The 19,416-nt window shown below is 54.0% G+C and overlaps 1 protein-coding gene across 1 annotated transcript in view; it reads right to left on the bottom strand.

Moving 5' to 3' along the window:
* The window catches only part of B3GNTL1 (UDP-GlcNAc:betaGal beta-1,3-N-acetylglucosaminyltransferase like 1), a 93,385-nt gene that overhangs the window by 13,806 nt on the left and 60,163 nt on the right, over window positions 1-19,416 (bottom strand). The window contains exons 7-8 of the mRNA XM_032429998.1: window positions 7,082-7,177; window positions 110-234 (exon numbers count right to left, since the gene is read on the bottom strand). Coding sequence (XP_032285889.1) covers window positions 110-234; window positions 7,082-7,177 — 221 coding nt within the window. The remainder of the gene's footprint in view (window positions 1-109; window positions 235-7,081; window positions 7,178-19,416) is intronic.

The following is a 19,416-nucleotide window of genomic DNA, read 5'->3' on the forward strand; positions in this document are numbered from 1 at the left end:
CTGGACCTCGGCAGCCCCACGCCCTCGACCCTGGGCCTGGACCCCTCATGCTCGACCTTGGCACCTCGCCGGCCCCCAAACCGTGTCTGGAGCCTTGGGGCCTACGTACTCGAGGACAGAGTGCGTGGCAGCGTTTGGGTGGTAGCGGTAGAGGAGGAGGCTCTGGTCCACGCGGACGACCCCACCGCCCTTTCTGAGGTGGTTGTAGAAGAACAGCAGGTCCTCGGGCACACCCTGCAGGGCACAAAAGAACGTCAACCATTGCTGGTGTTTCTGCCCACGACAGAAGACACACCTGCGTCCAATGCTTCCCGCGTGTGCATTAATTCAGGCAACTGGAGATGGGGCGTCACCCCGGCCTCACGTGCGAGGTTCCAGCGAGCGAACCACGCGCCCAGCCACCGAGCATGCAGACAAGGACGTCATCTCAAGACAAGGAGGTGCTGATGGTGAAAAGCAGGGGTTGACGGGGCAGACCAAAGCCGCCAGCATCACCCTCGCGTACGCCTCCAGCCTGAGAAACGGCCCTCCCCGCTGAGAGGGCCTCCGCTCTGCAGGGACCTGAGAGCTTTCTCCTGGGTTTCCCTGGCTTGTGAGAACTCAGCGCCCACCCTCCTGCTAGCCAGTCGGGCGGCCAAGCTCAGCCTTGACAACGGAAGGGGAAGCCAGACACCAGGTCTGCCCCCTTGACTTTCCTGAATTCAGAGGGAAAATCAGGTGAGCGGAGGGGTCTGGATCTGGCTCACCTTCCTGGCTGTCAACAGCACGGGACTACAAGTGTACCAGTGAGCAGAGCCCGGCGGTGCTGGGGCCTGGGCACCCATGGCACCAGGAGACGTGGCCCCAGGCAAAGGCCGGTTTCCTGACTGCTGCCCGTCCCACCTCCGGGCCAGCTCGCAAGCGCCGCGTTTGGTTTCGTTTAGTTTAGCGCCAGTCCCACAGCCGAGCCGACTGCGTCCAGTGACGCCCATGGCACTGAACTTTGGCCTCTCCAGGGCCTCCGGGCTGCTGCCTGGTTTGCCTGTCTCCTCAAGAGGAAGGTCGCACAGCTGGCCCAGCAGAGCCTGGCGGCCGGGCGCCCTCGGGAGATGGAGCCCCCGGGGCAGGTGCCACCTTACCAGCGGCACCGGGCAAGCCCGTCCCCAGACTGGCCGCCTGCACCAGGTCTCAGCAGGTCGGCAGTGCACCAGAACACCTCGTCTGCTGGCTGAGCAGGAGGCCGGCTGCTGCACACTGCCGGAAAGGTGAGCCACACCTGGACGTCAGCTGGACGGGGTGCACTTCCTGACTCGGCTCCTGGTCCCAAAGCCGGCCCCGAAATGCTAGTTAGTGCCCACGTCTGTCCATCTGGCTCTGTAAAGCCACCACTGACCTGGGAGTCCTGGCCAAGGAATCTCAGACACACTTGGTTTTATCAAGGGCGACCCCAAGCCGGCGTCCGAAAGACCCCACGTGCGCCCAGCAGTGACAAAGCAGGCTGAAGGGAGCCACGGGGGCAGACCCTGCGACGCCCCACAGCGGTCTGGCTAATGGTGGGGAGAGTCAGGAACACTGTCGTTCCCGACATGGGGCGGACAGACTTGAGGGACTAGTTTCTACAGAGACTGATAATATGAAAGATGTATAGTAAAATGTTAAAAATCAAGTTTCACAACTGTTTCCAGCTGTGCTGAAAGTCTGTCCACAGTAAAATAAACACAAAGGAGCCACGCCTGAAGCTCAGATCCGCTGTGTGGTGACAGGGTCACAGGTGATTTGTATTTTTTTTCTAATTCTCTGCATTTTCAAAGGCACCTTTATTTTTACAAAAGACTTATTTATTTGAGAGAGAGGTGCATGGCGGGGAGCAGCAGAGGGAGATGGAGAGGGAGAAGCAGGCTTCCCGCGGGGCAGGGAGCCCAACTCGGGGCTCGATCCCAGGACCCTGGGATCAAGACCTGAGCCGAAGGCAGACGCTTAACTGACTGAGCCACCCAGGCGCCCCAAAAGTACCTTTAAAGAGCAAATTTTAACTCTGCACACTTTACAGCTTTAGGAAAAAGGTGCTCTTTCTTCTGATGACATGGAAGAACTCACCCTCAGGGTTTCCTTATTTCTGGCAAGAAGGAAAGTGAGAATTTAGTTGGAGGCAGCACTGGGGCACCACGGCTCGCGGCGAGGCGGGGTGTCTGTTCCACTAGCCCTCCACTCACGGTTCCTCGGTTTTCACTCCTCCCCACCTGGTGGGCTCCCTGGCGGGCACGTGTTCTCAAGAGCTCAGGCTCCTCTGGCCAGCCAAAAACTCTAGACAGAGGCCGTAATGGCAAGAGTGACGCGGCCTGGGGAGCCAAGGACGCTGGGGTAGCTGAGCCCATGGCGGGGGGGTTCCTGGGTGCACTGAATGGTCCTGTGGGTGGGGATGTAGCGGGCAGGGCAGGCACACCCCTGAGACTTGTGAAAGGGGACTGGGATCTCGTGGGACAGAAGGAAGCACAGAACGGGCCACCGCCCCTCACGCCAGCCCCCACACACCCCAGAAAAGCTGCTGCGCTTCCCTGCAGTGGCAGGAGGGGGCGGACTGCATGAACCCGAGAATGCAGGGATGCAGAAAGTCTTCATCTGGATGGAGCTGGTGTGAGATGAAAGCAGAAAACCAAACGTTCCCACAACACAGAAGACCCCAACCATAAGACAGACCAACACTGAGCCCTCCCAGCACCTGAGAGCGTGAGGGAAGCCCCCAAGTCAGAAGGCCAGGATGCACGAAGGAGTTGTGGAGGAGGGTGGGGCAGAGGGTGCGGGCCCGGCTGGCCGAGGTGCGCGGCTCTCAGGCACACGGCCCTCCGGCAGCACACGGTGGTGAAGTGGTGCCTGTGGATTCGCTAGAATACATCAAACTGCACCTTTTCACAGGAGAAATGGATGGTATATGAATTACACCTCAATAAACCTCCAAAATAACAGAGGGTGGATTGAATTCAAAAAAGAAACAGAAAGGGAGCGCCTGGGTGGCTCAGTTGGTTTAGCGTCTGACTCCTGATTTCGGCTCAGGTCATGATCTCAGGGTCATGGGATCGAGCCCCGCGTCAGGCTCCCTGCTCAGAGGGGGTCTGCTTGTCCCTCTGCCTCTGCCCCTCCCCACATTCACATGTTCTCTCTCAAATAAATAAAATCTTAAAAAAATAAAAATAGAAAGAGACAAATACAGAAATAACCACTAGAACAAAATATAAACCTTCAGTACCAAGAGGAATTTAAGTAACCCAAGAGTGGGTGGTGGCTCCTGGCTCCAGTTGGCCGAGTAGCTGTCCCTGCAGAGGTGACGGCCATGCCCAGTGTGGAGGCTGCGGGCGGGACAGCCTGAGCCACACCGTGGGGCAGGGACAGAGCAGACAAACCGGGGATGGAAGCCACAGCCTCACTGCCCCGAAGCCCACAGGACAGAACTTGGGCGGCGCAGCAAGTGGAAGTGAGGACATCCCAGAACACAGAAACCAAGATGGGAGGAAACATCCACAAGCGGGTACTTGACAGAGAATACCGACAACCTGACAACCGCAAAACCACCCACTTGAAAGTGGGCAAAAGATTTGGACACTTCATATAATAAATGGCCAATCGGCACATAAAAATCATTCAACACCCTTAGTCATCTTGGAAAATGCAAATAAAAGCGGGAAGCCTCAGCCTCTGGCAGGGATTCTGGGGGCTGCACATGGTGGGGGAGGCGGGCGGCCTCTCCTCTTACGTGGCAACTCCAGCCGGGGCTCCTCCCATCAGAAAAGCACATCGGAAAAGTGTCTGTTGTGTGGCCAGCCTCTCTGGGCCTCCGGTCCGGCCCGTGGCTGTGACGAGCCTTCTCCAGCCCTTCCCACCCAGGCCAGCCTGCTCTCAGAAGGCATGTTCAGAACCAACAAGAGGCCCTTTTGTTACTTTTCTTTTTGTGGAAGGGCCTGAACTGGTTGCCCAGCAGGGGCGTTCAGATTCCTCAGCCTGGCAGCCGACGCTGCTTACCGCGGCTGGATGCCATCCTGGGCCATGACTTTACCGGCCTCCAAATCTCAGACTCCCGTCCCCCTCCTAGACTGCCTCTGTAAGTGCATTTCCACCTTGCACGTTCCCGCTCACAGCCACCGTTTCCATGCCCCCTTGGGCCCAGCTCACTTGTGGAGTCTTGCTGCCACCCTGGTCCGCACCTTGGTCACCCCCACATCATGTAGCACCTGGACTGTTTCCTGCTGCTTTAGCCACTTGCCCTTCTGTCCACAGAGCAGGAACCGCAAGCTCTTGGCCCTGGATAGACCTTGGTTCTTCACTAAGGCCCACGGAGAATTACCTGAGGATCAGTCCCCAAACCCATGGCCAGCTCTCAGGGCTTCTGTGTTCCCCTTGGAGCACACTCCATGAATAACTTCAGGTGTTCTTTCTCTGGGAATGGCATTAAAGAATGATGGAAACACTTGATGTTCTTCTTATCCTGGTGGTGGGCTCTGCTGCCATCTGTGATCTGCCTTTTTATGCCCTAGACCCCCCACTTGCTCCAGCCACAGCCCCATCACAGATCTAGTCCTGGCCCCTGACCCCTGGTCCCTTCTTCCTGATCCCAGATCTCTAGTCCCTGATCCCTAATCTCTGGTCACTGATCCCTGCTCTCTGGTCCCTGGTGCCTGATCTCTGATTTCTGATACCTAGTGCCTGAAATATGATCGCTGGTCCCCAATCTCTGGTCCCTGATCCATAGTCCCTTAACTATGATCTCTGATCCTTGGTCCCCGATCTCTGATCATTGGCCCCTGATCTCTGGTCTCTGGTCCTTGAACTCTGATCCCTGGTCTCTGGTCTCTAGGTTCCTGATCTCTGACCTCTGGTCCCCGGTCCTTGGTCTCTGATCCCTGATCTCCAGTCCCTGGTCCTTGATCTCTGATATCTGGTACCTGACCTCTCATCCCTGGTCTCTGATCCCTGATGCATGGTCTCTAATCTTTGGTCTCCAATCTCTGGTCCCCGAAATCTGATCTCTGATTCAGATTTCTGATCCCTGGTCTCTGATCCCTGATGCCTGAAATCTGATCTCTGGTCCCTGAACTCTGCTCTGGTCTCTGACCCCTGATATCTGATCCTTGGTGCCTGGTCTCTGATCTCTGGTCCCTGAGCCCCCATACAAAGCCCCCATGGATGGGCTTTCTTTTCCCCCAGCTGCTTCTCCGGGAAGAATTACTTTGAGCTAAAAGGCTTGATGTACTTTGAATCCTCAGACTGCTCAGGGCTGTGAGTTAAGGATGTGTCAGATCTTTCTATCAGTGTTTCCCCGGGAATGTCTCCTGATGCCCATTTCTGGGCTATTTTCTGCAGAAGAATATGAAAGCAGGTGCTTGGATTCAGCTCCAATGAGAACAGTGGCTTTTTGTAGCACCTGCTAGAAGGGGGGAGTCTTGCTGGGCTTCCCTTCACCAACCCCGTTGGCATACTGTCAGGGAGAACTTGTTAGCTGAGAAGCCCCCCTAAAAAGAAAGCTCGGCCATCTCTCCTGCCTTGGCGCCTGCTGCCCCTGGTGGAGCTGAGGCCCCTGAGACTGGGGACCCCTGGGCAGGGCCGTGCCACACGAGTACAAGTTCTCTCCCAGTTGTATGAATTTGGGGGAGAAACAGAAACACAGGGATGGTGCCCAACACCCTAAAATCATGAATCGGCACACCTCCGTGACAAAGTGACCTGGTCTCCCATCCCGGCAGGGGGGCAGGGGGGCAGAGGGGAAGGCCGGTCAGTGCAGAGCAGGGTGATTCACGTGTCTGCGAGGTGTGGCCCAGGCTACGGCTGGAGAAGCACGGTCGGGTGGTAGCACCCGTGCTCCCTGCTCGGGCCAATCCTAGGGACACGAGGTGGTGCTGGTGGCAGCCTGGCACGGCGGGGAGACCTGCTTGGGGCAGGCCCCTGGTTTACATCGTGGCGCAGATGCTGCTGGCCGATCCCTCAGGGGCTCTGGCTGGTAAATGTGTGAGAATGGCACTATTCCTGGAGGGTGTGTCTGGTGGCTGTGAGGGACACGGTCCAGCACGTGGGGCGGTGGAGGCTCTCCCTCCAAAATGACAGGCAAGGGCTGGGTGGGATCAGGGTGGGGTTGGCCCTGAGCTGAGGGTCCATGTGGCCGACTCTGACTTGCCTCGACAGGAGGGAAGTAGGCTCAGAGCAGAAGGACAGTGGCCAAGGTCCCAGGGCAGGCGGTGGAGCCTGGGCCTGAGTTGCCACCCCTGCCCCCCAGCCTGGGGTCTCCAGACCCCCAGGAACCCCGTGGCCCCGACCCTCTGCCAGCGTCTGTGTCCAGGCTCCCTCCTGCCCCCAGCCCAGCAGTTGGTAGGGGCGTGGTGTGGGGCCTCATCAAAGGTCCAACAGTGCAGGCTTGATGGGCCCCTCACATACCCGATCCACTCACTCCCACCACGGAGACCGGACCTCACATTCTCAAAGCCTAATTTAAGGGAAGTCTGAAGGAAAATAAACTGACCCTAAGATTTCCTTTTCAATTGGGTGTAGGAGCATTAACTGTAAGACTGTTTGTGGGGTGGGGCAGAGAGAGCAGGCTAGAGGCCGGGTCCCCATTTCTGGGGCACACACTAGAGACCAGTGTGGGCTGAGCTCTGCAGGTGGGGCCCTGCAGGTAGGAGAGGATTTAGAAGAAGAGCCCATCCCAGTTTGGCCAGAATGCCCAAGGCCACTGGCCCCTCTCCTAAGGTCATCCAGAGGCAGCATGGATGTGGACAACGTCCACATCCTGCACTTTGCCAAAAACAGCTTTTAAACCAGGATGAGGAAGCCTGGGGTCTGGGCCAGGCAGGTGTGAGTCAGGCACAGATGCCTTGGGCGCCTGCAGCCTTCACGTGGAAATCCCAAGTGGGTGCCAGGGCTCCAGATGCTCTCTGGACGCTCAGCCCAGCCAGCAGGAGAAGTGCTGGAAAGGCCTTCACAGAAGATGTTTTCTGAATCCCTGGATCCCCAGAGGGAGCACAGCACCCACAAGCAGGTAGGGCTGGGGGATTCACACCCAGGGGATGACAGGGCCTCCCCTGGCCCGAGAGGAGGGGATCCACAAGGGGCCCATACTTACCTGTCCGCCCTCGTCAAATGGGCCCACGTGGGAAAACCATGCTCGAGAGCAGAACCAGGTGGGCATGATCACAGTTGGGCCATTGGAGGTAAAAACCTAGAAGCAATTGACACTAACATAATTATCAGGAAAGAACAGCTTGTCACAACTTACAATTTATTTTCCACAAAGTAGAATTCAGAAAGTGACAAACGAATCTGCCCTTCTTTGTAGGAACAGGAGTTCGAGGGACTTTACAGACAGATCCACAGTATCTGGTGCCCAAGGCCAACAGATGGCGGGGACAGGGGCCACGAGAATCAGTGGCTCCACCTGGGTCCTGTTCCCGGGTGAACGCTCACTGACTGGGTTCAGGAAGGAGGCCCCCCTGCTTTTGACTGATGGTGAAGTTTCATATGAAAACAAAAAATAAACATGCAGCTTTTAATTCTGACATGAAAAAACTGAAACAGCATAAAAAGTTAGCTTAGATGAAATGGATGGATTCCTCCAAAGACACAAACCATTGAAACTGAAGAAGAAACAGAAACTATGACTAGATCTATAACAAGAGATTGAGAGAGCACTTTAAAAAACCTACAACTTCCCACAAAGAAACGCCCAGGTCCAGAGGGCTTCATGAGTGAATTCTATCCAATGTTTAACGAATTCATATCAATCCTTCACAAAGTCTTCCAAAAAAACAGGAGATGGCAGGGACACTTCCTGACTCATTCTGTGAGACCAGCACTACCCTGATACCAAAGCCAGTTGAAAATATCACAAAACTATACACCAAGATCCCTTATGAATATAGTTGCAAAAATCTTCAACAAAGAACTAGTAAACTGAGTCCATCATTATATAAAAAGGATTCTACACCATGACCAAGTGGAATTTATCCCAGGATTGCAAGGTTGGTTCAATGGATGAAAACACAGGTGATGTGATACACCATATTCATAGAACAAAGGATGACACCACACAATCATCTCAATAGATGCAGAAAAAGCATTTGACAAAATCCAACACCTTTTCATGACAAAACCAGTCAACCTAGGAGTTTGCAAAACTCCACAGCTGATATCATACTTAAAATGGTGTGACACTAAATGCTTTTCTTCTAAGATGAGGAATAAGACATGAATATATGTTCTGACCACTTCTATTCAACATTGTGCTGGAAGTTCTACTCAGAACAATTAGGAAATAAGAAAAATAAAAGGCATTTTATAATACTTGGGAAAGGAAGAAGTAAAATGGTCTCAATTTGCAGATGACACAATCCTGTAAGTAGAAAACCCAAAGGAGTACAAACACACACACACCCTTGCACTAATGAATGAGTTCAGCAAAGTTCCGGGATACAAGATTCACATACAAAACTCAATTGTATTTCTATATACTCGTAATGAACAATCCAAAAATGAAGTCAAGAAAACACTTTGATTTACAATAGCGTGAAAAAGATACTCAGGAATAAATGTAACAAGAGTGCAAAACTTTACACTGAAAATCATAAAACATCTTTGAAACAAATTAAAGACCTAAATAAATGGAAGGACATCCCATTTTCATGGACTGAAAGATTAAATACTAAGATGTCAATACTTCCCAATTAATCTACAAAATCAACAACTTGATGAGAAGTCTTTCAACAAACAGTCCAGGAACAACTGGACATCCACATGCAATGGCATAAAGTTGTACCCTTACCTCACACAATACACAAAATTAATGCAAAGTGGATCACAGACCTAAACACAAGACCTCAACCTGTGAAACGTGTAGAAGGAAACTCGAGTGTGAGTCTCCATGACCTTGGATTAGGCAGTTTCCTAGGTCACCCAAAGCACAGGCAACCAAGGAAAAACAGACAAAGTGCACCATTTGCGAAGCTGCCGAAAACAAGGACTTGCACGTCTTAGCGGGGTGAACTCCGCGGCACGCGAATTCTAGCTCGGTGACGACGTCGGCGAAGACCACGACGCGACAGGGCGCCGGGCGGCTCGGGGCGCGACTTCAGGGCCTGACACCGCGCCCCGCCCCCGCCGTGCGGCCCGCGCTGGGCGTGGAGCCCGTTTGGGACTCTCCCTCCCTCCCTAAAAAACGGAACACCGTGTGTACAGCACACGTCAAAACCAGAACCCGAAGCAGGAGCGAAAACCGAAGGGCCCTTTAGCAAGCAGATCGTGTTCACGTTAACAGTAACACTGCCCGCTGTTCCACCAGCCAGAAGGGGTGCTCTGGTATGAGCAGAGAATCCCAACCCAGGACACACAGGCTCCGCCACAACCACGGGCACGTCCGGAGAGGAAACGGAGGCGGCTCTTTTTATAGGGGGTGTGGGGTGGGGAGGGGGTGGATTGTTGTAAACAGAAAGTCCATTGGAGTAGGCTGGGAGCTGGAAGTATGGTGGCTTCTCATTGGCTGGGCTGTGGCCGCCTCCCATTGGCTGGGCTGTGGCCGCCTCCCATTGGCTGGGCTGTGGCCGCCTCCCATTGGCTGGGTTGTGGCCATCTCCATTGGCTGGGCTGTGACCCTCTGTCATTAGCTAGGCTGTCTGCCATTGGCTGGGCTGTGACTGGCTGACTCTCATTGGCTGGGCTGTGACCATCTCCCATTGGCTGGGCTGTTGCCGGGGCAGCAGGAAACCTTCCATCCTGGAGCGGGGTTGGTAAAGCGGTACCCACCTGCAAGGTGCCTCTCTTCCAGGTGGGTCTGTAATTGATAACCAGTGCTGCGCAGAGCTCCCCCTGCCGGCCTCTACCCCAGCCTAAGTGAGGTTTCCTCGCTTCAGTTAGAACATTTGGAGTGATTCCACAGAACATGTAACTGTACGGAGGAAATTTACCAGCTGCCAATGACTGCTGGGATCATACAGGATTTATTTTCTGTATTTTCTGGATTTCTTAAACATCAACAAAAAAGCAAGATTATAGTCGGAGAAAAAGGTAGCTCCACCTTGAGAAAACATTTTTAGGAAAAAATTGAGAAAAATATATGTAACTATATATTTAGTTTTATAATCAATGTAATTTCTTTGGTTTATAAAGAAAACACTCAAAGTTTTATGAATGGAATCATTAATTTTGTTTTCTGAAAATGTTTTCTGTGTACAAGATTGATATACGTTCATTGATACAAAATACAGAACATCATGCAGAAAAAACTAAAACCATCCCTAATTGTACCACCCAGATAAATAAACTATTACATTTATGGTGTGTTCCCTTCCAGGCTTTTTACCTTGTGGAAAACATTGCAGAATGTGTACCAGGGTGTGTGCACACAAACCATGAGCCTCTCTGCCACCCGCAGTCCTCACACTTCTGTTAGGGTTTCTTTGGGGGCAGCATCTCCGTGCTGGGCACGCACAGGTACGGGATGTCCTCCCCGGATCTCTCCTCCCACGGTCTTCCCTGACCTCCAGTTGCTCCCTCTTCAGGGGCTTCTTTTATCTTGAGCATCTCAAGTCACACCCTAGAATGCTCCTGCCCCCTGCTTCAGGACGACAGGACTTCAAAGGTCCTATGTGAGCAGTGAGGGCACCTGCAGACGTCTCCCCACCAAGCGGGTTGCCCTACCTGGGACAGGCCCTGGTCCCGTCCGTGGGAGCCAGGGGCTTCTGTCTGAGCGGCAGTGGGCTGTGCTGGCACCTCCTTGGGGCCCAGAGGGTGGAGAGGGAGCCCCGTCTCCCTAATGAAAACAAATGGTGATAGATGTTACGTGTCAACAAGCCTGGCTGGTGGAGAGCTGGGCCCAGGGGCTCCACACCCAGGCATTTCCTTTCTTGGTTTATTCCTTCTAAACGATAAAATCTGGACTCAGGCCAGTGGCAGGTCATGAGCAGGGCATGAGCATGTGATGTCCATGAGAACATGCCAGATACTCAGTTCCAAGCTGGATCCAGAATCTCAGACAGTTTCTCCCGCATTGCGTGGCTATGGGTGCATCACAGGACCCAGCGCCTGGAAGCTGGCGGACGTAAGGCTGCAGGCTCAGAGCAAAGTGGGAATGAGCCCCTCATCCCGACGTGCCTGGGAAGCATTTCTTCGAGTTCTGAGAGCACAGCGAGAGTGCGCAACACAGGTGTGAACTGCGCGGGTCTACTTACACGTGGATTTTTAAAAATAAATACAAGACAGTGCCATAAATGTATTTTCCTTAAGATCTTCTTAGTAACACTTTCTTTTCTCTGGCTTCTTTTATTGGAGGAATACAGTATGTAATATATGTGTTAACTGACGTCATGCTACCGATAAGGCTTCTGGTCAACAGTAGGCTATTGGCAGTTAAGTTTTTGGGGAGTCAAATGTCATCCATGGATTTTTCTGCAGAGGGTCGGCACCCTGAAGCCCCATGTTGTCCAAGCATCCACTGTATCTGGATGTGGTTTCGGTAGTCCAGTGACTCACTGCCACTGAGGACAGGCCCTCTCTCCCACGCTTCTGCTTCGGTACCGTTTCCCCGGCAGCTGCCTCAGCTGTGAGCTCGCTTACATGATGACTGTTGAGGATGGGGTCATCTGTGTTTGCCTTGAGCCTCCATGGTTCTGAGACCCCTCACTTCAGCCCATACACGTCCACTCCACCATGGGGGGCTGTTAGCAATTCTCGGGAACTACATGTCCATCACGTAGGTCACTGGGCTTCCTCTTTGTGGGAAACATCAGTGGCTGCCTGCCTGTCTGGCAGGTTCATAATTTGCATTTTCCTGGGGACGAGGGGCGTGCAGAGTGCTAGTCCAGTGAAGCACACATCCAGACATCTATCACCATTTTACACAAAACGAGCCAGGTTGGGGTGGTTACACAAATCTGTGCACGTGCGGTAAGACTCAGAACTGTATACCGAAAAGGGAAAAACAGTCAATTTTATGGTATGTTAATTTCTGGACAACTAAATGTTCTTACTTTTAAATGTTTTTTCCAGGCTTAATGAAGCCTGGGAGAGGGCATCTGTTTACAAAACAAACCCAGAGGCACACACAGTGGACCAGCCGCAGTCCCTGCACACCCCCGCCGTGCGGCCCAACACGAAGACCCAACAGGCGAGACGGGCCAGTGCGGAGGGACCCGCCTGCAGCTCCCGGTGCCTCGAGGCTCAAGCTCCCCGCCGCCGTGCCCCCTGCTCACGTCTCTCTGTGGGGACGATGCTGGCCACAGGTGACGGGAGAAACCCACTTGTGGAATTTTCTCTTGGGCAACTTGTGAGGAAACGAGGCCAGAGCGGGGACGAGGATGTGCACACGGGCACTGTTCCAGGCACTGCTGACCCGCCATGCAGCCCGCGGGAGAGCAGAGGTCAGGGGGCAGGCAGGCCGGCAGGACAGAGCTTGAGGCAACAGCCTTCTAGAGTTCACCCGTCTTCAGTTCCCTTCACAGTGTGAACGAAGCCCATGTTTTAATGTGATGTGGTGTGGACTGTGTAGGGAACCGTGGGAGCCAAGGAAGGCCAGTGCCCACTCCCTCGGCACCGGTGTCCCCTCCTTGTCCCCCAGGACCCAGCGGGTGTGAGCAAGAAGCTAGCAGAGGCCGTCGGCTGGGTCTCCCTTTGGTGCCCGGTGCTGCAGCACAGGGAGGAGGTGACCTAGGCTTTGTGAGCGTGTCCTGCCTCTAAAGTTTCCCAAGACTCATTACAGGAAGCCTTGACCAAAATGGTCTTGGAAGAAAACCAGCCTTGCCTCCACGGATGGCCAGTCTGGGCTGTTCCCAACACTCGCGGCGTGCCTGAGTGGCCAGGGCAGACCGCCCAGCCCCACCCCTGATTCAGCCACGCCAGGCCCCGCATCGGCCGGTCAGCAGGACTCGGGGGCTGGTTCCGCCAGGCTAGCCCAGTGAGGGGCAGAGGGGCCTCCCAGCTCCTCTGGGGTCAGTGCTCCTGGCCAGCCACATCTGGACACCAGGAAGCAGGGCTCTTTCCCTCGACATTCTGGGGGTGGGAGGGATTTGGGAAGATGACAGATGGGACCAGCCCCCCCCTTAGCCATCATGACTCCTGCACTGACGGTCCGGGTCAGACTAAGGCAGGGAAGGGGGAGAAGGATGGCAGCACTCAGGAAGGGAGCCCCAAACACCCCTGCCTCTCCCAGCCCCAGGCATAGCAGGTAGGGCCTTCCACCCCGATAATCTCTGCACCGCACGCGTGCGCACACCCCGATTCTCACTAGCCCCAGGGAGGCAGCCTCAAGGGCAGGCCCAGCAAGGAACCACCTCAGTCACCAGAAGACTGGCCTCCCGTGCAGACCCTTGGCAGGCAGGGCCCCTGCGAGAAGCCAGGCCAGGTCTGAGGAGCCCCAGGGGCTGGGGTCCCCACACTGGGACATGGTCAGTCTCCTGCCTGCACACCCAGGACCCCCCACACCTCCAAGCCCAGGGGCCACAGGAGGGCCCAAGGTGCTACCCAGACCAGATCCCCTTATCGAACGACCAGGATGTGCACCACTGACGTCCACTGATTTTAATGACCAACATACGCTTGGCTCCCAGGCTTTGAGACTCAGCATTTTGTGTAGTTGATACACAGGGGCCCCGCTCACCGGCACCATCTCTGTGGGCACGGGCTGCTGTGCCCCCACAGACGGGGCCAGGGCAGCAGACGCGCTCAGGGAGCCTCCTGCTTGCAGGGAGCTGCCTTCTTCCGTGAGCTCTGGGGTCTCGTCTGACAAGGGCACTCACTGGTCCCATCACAGGGGCCTCACCCCCATGACCTCCCAAAGGCCCCCCAACTCCATCACGCTGAATCTGGGGACACAAACAAGCCGCCATAAGAGGTACACACTTCATCTCCAGTGTGGGGGTGCTCACAGCTCTGCTCCAAGGGCCACCCCAGACCTCTAACTGCCCTCAAGCTCCAGACAGGGGCTGCCCACTGACGTCTCCCCGTGGTTAGGGGACTTTTCAGTTTTACTGAGGTATGCCATGCGACAAGCTGTACATATTTATACAGTTCGATAAACTCCACCTACGTGTGCACCGAGCCACACGCCACACTCAAGGTTCTGAGCTTGCCGCACCTGCCATGTTCCTCGTGCCCTGGCCACCTCCCCACCTCCATCCCAGGCAACTGTCACAAATGCTGGCCTGCATTTCCTAGAATTCTACGCAAACATGGCCACACAGCACGTGCTCCTCCTCTCCGGTTTCCTGCGCTCAGTAAAACCACACTTGCTCTTCCACGCGCCTGCTGACGGGCCTGCAGGGCCCAGAGCGCGCGGTCTCTGTGCAGACGGCACTTTCATTTCTCTGGGGTGAGCAGCCCTGGGCGGGGTTGGTAAGGGCAGGCGCACAGGAGCGTCTACAAAGCACGTCCACGTGGTTCTTTCTGTGCTCTGGCCGGCCACGTCCCCACAAACACTGGGTACCGTGGCCCTTTTCATTTCAGATGTGCTAACAGGTGTGTGTCTCACTGTGCACTTCACATCTGTCTAACGACTAACGAGGCTGCACTAATTTGCCATCCAGACATCTAACCTGATGAAGCACCTGTTCCAGTCACCGGTCCCCCTTGTACTGGGATGTTTGTTTTCTTAGATTCCGGAAAGCTCCACGGAGCTCTCCCAGTCCGGGCACCAGGCAATTATTGGATGTGATTTGCAAACACGCCTCCCGGTCTCCTGGCTTGTCTTTCACGGACGTCTGTGAAGCTGATGAAGCCCAACTGCCCCACTCTTCTCAGGGACTGTGATTCTGGTGTGTCTTACCCCACGGCTTCCTGCCTAACCCAAGGTCACAAAGACTTTTTTTCTGTCTTCTTCCATAAGTTTTATAGTTTTAAGTTTCACATTTAGTTCTAGGATCCATTTTGAATTAACTTTTTATTAGTGGTGTGAGGTTTTTCAGGTTCAGTTTTACTGCACGTGGACATGCGGACGTCCCAGCACCGTCGTCTCCTCTGAGCACGTCCATGCAAGATCAGCGGTCTGTGCGTCTGTCCTTGTGCCGAACCTCATGGCCTTGGAGTTAGGTAGTGCTGGCCTCTAACTCTGCTCTTGTCCAGATGCATTTTGGCTGTTCTAAATCTCTACATTTCCAACAAATTTTGGAATGAGTTGGTCAGTTACTACAAAGCCTGCTGTGATTCTGACTGGGGTTGTGCTGACGTTCGGGTGGGTTGGTCTGGGGAGGACTTCCATCTTCACAACACCTGCGCGCCCTGCATGCCTCCGGCTGGCCCCTTTCCACCTCTTCCTAGCGTGGCCCGGGCCCCTGTCTCTGCCTCCCCATTCGCGCCTGCCTGCACCATCCAGGATAGTCCCCTGTCACGAGACCCTCAGTCCCAGCTGCAAAGACCCCTTTTCCACATAAGGTAACATTTCCAGGGGCATGTCTGGAAATGTTCAGGCATGCTTGGTAGTCCTACACCTGGGGTGGGTGCTACTGGCGTCGAGTGACGTGGATGCCGGGGCAGGGAAATTTGACTGTAACGAGACACAGGACAGCCTCACGAATGCTAAAATCAAAGACTGACACCACTGAATGAAATCTCAGACCGGGGAAGGGACAGTTAACACACACCCACCTTGCAAAGAGCGGAGTGGCTGCTCAGACCTCCCACACAGCCAGCCACCCCACCCCGGGTGTCCCGGGAAAATAAAAACCTATGTCCATGCAGAACCTGTCTGTGAACATTCAAAGCAGCTTTATGCACAACAGACAGAACTGGAAGCAACCCCAGTGTTAATCGACATGGGTGACAGACACCGTAGAACAGAGCGCAGGGGCCTCTCCCCAGCAGCTGAGGTGCAGCCACAACGTGGAGACTGGTGGCTTTCACGGACTGAAGGAAGGCAGCCTCCGTCTACACAAAATCCTAAAGACAGGAACTCTAATCTCTAGAGACAGAAATCGGATCAGTGGGGCCTGCGGCTGGACCAACATCCTGAGGTGGTCTGTCAGGGACTACGTGCCTTGCTTTCTGCACATCAGGGTTTTGGTGTTTTGGGAGGGGCTTTGAGGGTCCTGGAATCCAGGGGCTCCCCAACCCCAAACACCACAGAAGGGCCTCCGAACACCAGCATTTTCTAGCAAACCCAAAACATCAGTCCCCACAAATGTGCTCCATTACTTCCTTGACTGTCAGAAAAAAACAGTTTCATAATGCTATTTGGGAACTTTTACAAAGCAAAACCTGAGCTTCCCGTTTTCAACTCCTACTTAGCAAAAATCCAGAGGCATTTTCTGGTAGGTTAACTGCAGCTGAATACCTGAGGCCCAGGCCCCAAGCACGCGGGCTGTGGGTTTGTGAGCTGCGCCTGGTGGACATGCGGTGAGTGTAACATACACGCTGGATTCTGAAGAATTGGTATGAAAAAAGAATGTTATCTCGTTGATATTTTTCTATTGATCACATGTTGAAAGAATTTTGTGTATATTAGATTAAATAAAATTTATTATTATAATTAAATTCATCTACTTCCTCATACCTTTTTAATATAACTACTAAAAAACTTCACACTACATTTTAGCTTGCATTTATGGCTCATGTTATACTTCTATTGGCTAGAACTAAGTGTCTGTCTGCAAAGCAATCCAAGCCGTTCTTTAGTGATGCAGACCCATGAAATAAGTAGAAGGAAATGCACAGCAAAGGCCGATTTGGGACATCGGTCACTCCCGGAGAAAAGGAGGGCATTTGGCAGCAAAGAGAGCCCAGGCCCCCAGCAGAACGGGCTGAAGGTCAGCCACAGATATTAATAAGGGAGAAAGAGGATTATCAACAAGTTTATGCCAATAAGTTCAATGACTCAGATCAAATGGACAAATCCCTTGAGAGATGCCAATTAAGAATAGAAATCCAAACATCTCCGTATCAATTAAACACTGGAATTCATAATTTAAAATTATCGTTGGTGCATTCTACCAACCATTAAAGAAAGAACACCAATCTCACATAAACTCCTTCACAAAATAAAGGGGGGGGGGAGAATATTTCAACCCATCTTAAAAGGTCAGCATTAACTTGATGCCAAAACCAGACAAAAATACCACAAGTAAACCACAGAGCAGTGTCTCTTGTGGACAGAGACACACGAGTCCTTCACAGATAATTAACAATCCAATCCAGACACACGCACACTTCTTGACCACGTGGTGTTTATCCTACACATTCAAGTTTGGTTTAATGTTTGAAAATCGGTAAAAAAATCATATGGTCATTTTAATAGATACAGAAAAAGCATTTGACAAAATCCAACACCCCATCAAGGTACAACCTCTCAGAACACCAAGAACGGAAAGGAATTTATTCAAGCCGCTAAGGGCCAACATCTTGTTTGCGGGTGAAAGCCTGAGAACCAGTCGCTGGTTTGGAATCACGACAGGAGAGCCCATTCTCGTGATGGCTCGGCACCACGCCAATTCTACCCAGGACAACAGACACATAGATGGAAGAGTATTTGCAAAAGCTGGACTCTACACATAAGGTTTAGTGAGGCCCCAGGATTTAAGGCCAACAGGCCAACCCTTACCTCACAGCACATACAAAATTTACCTCAAAGTGGATGATGGATCTAAACGCAAGAGCTAGAATTATAAAGCTTCTAGAAGACATACCTAGGAAAATGCTTGCAAATGGAGGATAGCCAATTTTTATAAAACAGAGCAAAAATTTGCAAAATAAAAAGGAAATATTAATAGATTGCATTTCATCAAAACTGAAAATGTCACCTCTTTGAACGATGAGATAAGAAAATGAAGGGACCAACCAGGGACTAAGAGGAAACGCGCACAATGTGCCTCTCAGGCACACAGACCTAGTGAGGGACATGTTTCCAGTTTGAAAGAACCCTCACAACTCAGTAAAAAGGCAAGAGAGCAGTGGTAAGCGAGGGGCTCGCGCAGACGCCCCACAGAGGTGCAGGGGTGGCGGCTCTGACACACTCTGGGGGGGAAACGAAGAGGAACCCGGGACGCCAGGCGCTGGCGCGGATGCGGGTGGGCTGTCGCCCAAGATGGGGCCGAGGCTCTGGGGGTGTGGCAGTCCTAACGGAACCTTCCGGAGTGTGCTGTCTGAGCTGCTAAGTAACACCCCGGACTCATCGCTCCTCACGGGTCCCGTGGGCCACTAACCCCTGGATGGCCGAGCAGGCCCTGGGCATCCCTCCATCCCTCCATCCACACGGGCTGAGGCCTCCCTGGCTGCACCCACCGGACAGCCTCCAGGGCCTGACACAGCGTTCTCGCGCCTGACCTCCTCCCCCTCTCCGCACGACCCCCACATGCCCTCTGCCTCTCTCTGCCCCGTGCCGGCTGGGTCCTGGCCTCCTGCACACGTGTCCCAGAGCACAATTCCGAAGCACAGCCCAGGTGTGAGATGCTTGCGGCCAGCCCACGTGGTGTGCGATCCACCTGCCAGCTTCTGGACTCAGGCTCCCGGGAGGACAGACCGGTCTCTAAATCAGGAGGGCTCAGAGGCCACCCCCGCCCCGTGTGGCCATGCTGGGCCTGCCATGACCACAGCCCGAGGCTCACGGGGACCACCTGGGAAGCCTTCCCATGGAGCAGGGCCACCCACACAGCTGCCGTAGGGGAGGCGGTTCAGGGCGTCCAGCTCTGCCAGCCGTGCCTCAGACAGTTTGGTCCTCCGTGGACCCAACGCCCCAGGCCAGGCCCTTGTGTTTATTCACCCTCTGGAAGCAGAGCCAAAAGGGTGAAGGCCAGTGACCACCAGAGGCTGTTTGGGAGGCGCACTGATGGGCAAGTTCAGCAGCCCCACTCGGCTGATTCCCAGAAACGTCTGAGCCACACCAAACAACCCTACTTTCACTGGAGGACGTGAGTTCAAGACAATGGTGGTTCAGACTTCAGAATGTCTCTGCCAACCTGGCTGTCTGAGCGGCGATCGCACGCTTTGGCTGCAGGATATATGTGGCACGGGCCCGGAGATGGCCTGAGCCGCGGATGGCGCGGTGCCCACGAAGAGACTGGCCCGCACCTCACTGCCTCCTGGACTGTGGGGGCAGGGTCCTCATTCCATAGGAGCGGCTTCTCCTCGAGCTGGAGCACCATGTTTCTCCGAGCCCTGGACCCTTCGTGTGGGCAAAGTCCCCTCTGGGCTCCCAGGCCCGTGAGTCCTTCTGGGTCGCCCCCTCCCACACAGCCTGCAGAGGAGACGGCCGCAGAGGGCTCACGTGCCACATGCGTGCACTGGGGGGCCTGTCCGTGTGTGCAGCAAGCAGAGGTTGCCATGCCAGGCCGGCTCCAGGCCCTGTGTCATGGCAGGGAGTACACGTCAGAGTGTGTGTGTGTCTGGGAGCAGAGGGACAGGGAGTGTGAGTGTGCACTCCCGCAGGGGAATGAGACTCAGCTCATTCAGACATGCACGGGCCGGGTGGGTGTGAGCCTTTCTGGGGGG

This window comes from Phoca vitulina, unplaced genomic scaffold, assembly GCF_004348235.1.
Source record: "Phoca vitulina isolate PV1807 unplaced genomic scaffold, GSC_HSeal_1.0 scaffold41, whole genome shotgun sequence".
Lineage (NCBI taxonomy): Eukaryota > Metazoa > Chordata > Mammalia > Carnivora > Phocidae > Phoca > Phoca vitulina.